At 31.4% G+C, this 4417-nt stretch overlaps 1 protein-coding gene across 1 annotated transcript; it reads right to left on the bottom strand.

The window, feature by feature from the left end:
- Positions 1 to 226: 226 nt before the first annotated feature.
- On the bottom strand, positions 227 to 1977 carry LOC125875927 (uncharacterized). The gene has a single exon (XM_049556994.1). It carries the CDS (start codon positions 1892 to 1894, stop codon positions 659 to 661), a length of 1236 nt encoding a protein of 411 aa, XP_049412951.1. The 5' UTR covers positions 1895 to 1977; the 3' UTR covers positions 227 to 658.
- Between the last annotated feature and the right edge of the window lie 2440 nt (positions 1978 to 4417).

Here is a 4417-nt window from a genome sequence, read left to right as displayed (position 1 = left end):
ATAAAAAAATGTTATATGTGAGTTACATAATAATTAAAAAGAAATATTTCTTTTATATTTCACATAACTGATACTGGTTGTGAAGTTTGAAGTTATATCTGATTGAAGTTTACATATTTATGCCTAACGTTCAAGTAAAAATAACTATTTCAGCTATATATACATGAATTCAGATAAAAACTTTAAATAAATTGAGTTCTAGCATAGACACTGAATACCAAATATAAAAAAATAAATCTATAAATTTTTTAAAGGAAAAATCTATAGAATTTATTTCAGGATCCCTTTACAACAAGAAGAAGTACCACAATCAAACATAAAACTAATCCACAAAAATTACCCCAATTGTTTTTACTAAAAAAAAATCATACTTACACAATAATTTTGAAATTTGGCCTTCAAGCCCATAAACACTTCAACTTTAAGAATGCACATTTACACGTACTTTAACTTGATTTCAAACGATAACTAAATACTCCAACTCATCTCCATTATGTCTCGTTCATCTTGTGATACTGACGTGACGTGATACATAAATTTTGAAGATATCTAGATAATCATTTTATAAGTTAGAGTGTTCAACTGGACATAATAGAAGACGAGTTGAAGTGTTTAGACGTACGCGACTGGCGTGCTTACTTGTCGGCTGAAACCAAGTTTAAGGTGAAGAACCCCATAAAACTTCAGCAACAATGGTGGCAGCTTCAGCATCAGTATTACAAGCTTCTCTAATCTTCTTCAATATCTCCTGTTTAAATCCCCTTTTTTCTCTTTGCCTTAATCCTTCTCCTACTTCCAATTGCACTGTAAATCTTGCTACACAGCTCGCAAATGGATGCTTCTCCAAAAATCTCTTTTCTCTATTTCCCCTTTTCTTCTTCTTCTTCGTCTTCCCTTTTTCTTCGGGTTCATCTTCGTCTATTTCTTCTTCACTATCCTCATGAACTTTTCCCAAATCAATCAAATCACCACCCAAATCAGACCTCTGTAATTCCACCAATTTGTTAATCAACCCGCAATTCAACATTGCTTCTACAGCTTCTTTCCTCCCAAAATAGCCAATTTCAAGTACAAAATCCATCGCAGTTACCTTGAATGGCAAATCATCTGAGTTTAAATATGAAATCGCCTTTGAAATTCCACCCACGGATTCGATTACATCAACGAGAGGACTTCTAATTGCTTTTATAAGCGAAGATAAGACTTCCAATGAACACAATGAATCCATGGAAATTAAAGCTTTTATTGTTTGACCTATTAGAACTTGCCCAACGAATACGTCTTTGTTGAAAAGTACAACTTCTTTCAAAGCGTATCCAGCTTTTTCACGCACTTTTTGTGGCACATTACAGTTGCAGCAGAGGAGATATTCGAGTTCGGAGAATATTTTTGATTTCAACAACAAATCCTGAAGGTTTATGTTGAAACCCTGACTCAATCGATCATGGAAAATAGTTAATTTCTCAACAATTTCATCTTCTTCTTCGTATTGCGATGAATTTGATTGTAAACGGATTTGTTGGAGCTGATTAGCGAGATTTGTAATCGATTCTCGATCAATCCAAGCTTGGATTTCTGATTCGATTGATTCTGCGACTTTTGTGATTTCATGAGTTTTGACTCTTCGAGTGAGGAATGATTTGATTCTACCATGTTTGTGTTTCGATTTATCTAAAGAAGAAATTAGGGTTTTGAGATCGGAGAGATGGTGAGATAGGTTTAAGAGGTTTGGGTCGGAGTAAGTGTCGAGCTCGAGCAAAGCTTTAATGGCGGATGATGAAGATGAGTCGGATTCAGATGTATCAGATTCTGGGTTGGATTGTAGTTGTTGTGAAGCTTGTTTTAGTGCTTCGAGAACTTTTAGTATTTGTTGTGTTTCTTCTTCGTCCTCCATTGATGATGTTGGAGAAGAGAAAAAATGGAAGCTATGTGAGTAGAAAATGGAGACAAATGGAGTGGATAGAAGAGTATACTATAATCTATTTTATTTATCACGTTTTGACTTGACACAGATTATAAAATAGAACGGGAGCATATAATTCGTAACGTTACTATCGTGTTATAAAGAGGTCATGAATTTATGTATGTGAAAATAGTCTCCTGCAGAAATGTAGATAGTTTCATTCGACTCCTCATTAGTATTCAGATCGAATGACTTTATGAAATTGCAGATTAGGTAGAATAGACATTTATGATTCGAGAGCTTAGTGTACCTAGACCTTTGTGATTCTAGTCGGAGTTTAGTGTATCAAATTAACGTGATCTAAAATTAGAGATATATAGAATATTACTCTATCAAAATATCATTTAATTTTGTAATTAAACATGTAACTCACCGAAAAGAAAATAATAGCATGTAGCATGGAATTATGATTTCAAATCTCTTTTTTTTTTTTTTAAGAAAAAGTGATTTTAAAAATTATAAATGTAAAATTTGATTCATAAATTTATATATATTATTTTAAAGAAAAATTTATGTTCGGCATGAAGAGATTGTTTGTATAGCGCAATTGATGACTACTGAATTATTATAAAATTATGTGTATTGAAAGTTTGTAATCACAACATTTATTTATATAATTAAAAGAAATATGGAGATATGTGATTTAATAATGCAACACTTTAGGATATTTCGATAGCTTGTTTATAAACTATAGTTTGCTCATTTGATAAAATTATATAAGAGTTTATAAATTTTACAATTGCAAGATTTTCATGCTTTTGTAAAAAGATTTAAATTATGCGTACAAACAAAACTTTAGTTTCATACTTTAGCATAATTTTCTTTTTGAATTATGTTGCGTACTATAAATTCTCGTAATTGTGATCCTTCTTTGAATCCGACCTATCATGAAAACTTAAACACGCTTTCTTCCAAATTTCAGGGATTCACACGTGGTTGAAGTTGTTTTTGTTGACTTCCCTTGCTTTTCATTTGTTACATGAATTTAAAATATTGGTTCTAAATAATTGAATAATGGGGATGATTAAATCAATTAGAAACCAGAAAAATGAAATGTCACAACTAAAGCATAAGCAAAAATAGAATGTTTATTGATCTAATTATGAAAAAGAAAGTGTAAGTGGTTTATTAATTTTTGACTTGTTGAAAAAATCTGAAGAGAAATAGAGGTGAATCGAAAAGAAAATTGTAAGGAAAATTGTGAATCGACAAATTAAGAATATTATTTTGAATATGAAAATATAAAAGTCGATAATTAGGAGTTTGAACGATCGATAGATAGATACAGTGGAGTAAGAAGTGGAAGAGCAAGACTCTAGTCTAAAAGCTTCTCTACTTTGTTATCTTATCAATCTAGTAATATTATTAGTACATTAGCATTATCTTAAATTTCGATTTTATTGTTATTATTATTTCTTTTAGTTTGATTATTCTTACTTTTTATATAATATATTATTCTTTCTTCAATATTGTCATTTTGATATTTTAATATTTCTTTTCCTTCAAATCTTTTTTTGAAAATGATTCTTTTGAGCCGAAAGTCTATCGAAAAAAATTTCTCTATTTTATAATTAAATTTTTTTTTGCGTAAACTTTATCTTTCTCATATTCTACTTATGATAATATATTTAATATATTGTTGTTACTATTATTATTACACGCTTTAACTTTGTTTCATCAACTTTCTCATGCCACCAACAAGGGTTGTAGTGGAGTGGTAAGTACTCTTTCATCCTTAACCAAGAGGTTTCGGGTTCGGGTCCTCTTGGTACGGAGTCACCTTTGTTAGTGAGCGTTTTACCTCCAATATGGGACTTCCCGACGCGAATCCAAATTTAGTCGGGCTCTAATATGAATACTGGACACCGGATGAGAAACCAATAAAAAAAAACTTTCTCATGCCAATGACAGATCACATAATTAATTTAGGGTTGCCCATATTAATGAATAATAATGACATATTCCAAAGGGATATATGTAGATTCGAATATCCTACGGATGTTTCATTTAATTAATTAACATATTTCAATTTGTGTGGGGCAAAAGTCAACATCTACCCTTCCACAATTCCTAACAGTTGTTCAAAATGGTGAAACTACAATATTAGAAATAGTTGATCGGTGGAATAAAGATAATAATGTCACGATCCAAAAATGGATGTGATGGCACTCGTCGTATCCCACCAAGACAAGTCAGCCTAAAACCCAATCATTTCGATAAAGTGCGGAAATAAAGCAAAGTTCAATAGCAATTACTATTACGAAAACAAGTCAACTTAATTCAATCCCCAAAACCTGGTTGTCACGTGCACAAGCCTCTAATGTAAATACTAGAATTGAAATAAAATACGCAAGTCTCAAATGACGTTGTCTTTCAAGTAAAAACAAAATCATCAACAGGAGTAAGAAGGTTCGCTGAGATGACAAACAGCTACCTCTCAGATCTCCACAGAAA

This window comes from Solanum stenotomum, chromosome 9, assembly GCF_019186545.1.
Source record: "Solanum stenotomum isolate F172 chromosome 9, ASM1918654v1, whole genome shotgun sequence".
Classification (NCBI taxonomy): Eukaryota; Viridiplantae; Streptophyta; class Magnoliopsida; order Solanales; family Solanaceae; genus Solanum; species Solanum stenotomum.
The sequence above is the reverse complement of the archived record's forward strand: the minus strand, read 5'-3'. Positions and strand labels throughout refer to the sequence as shown.

Excerpts from the sequence above, each read along its gene's own strand:
- LOC125875927 (XM_049556994.1), bottom strand. The coding sequence starts at position 1,894 with ATGGAGGACGAAGAAGAAACACAACAAATACTAAAAGTTCTCGAAGCA.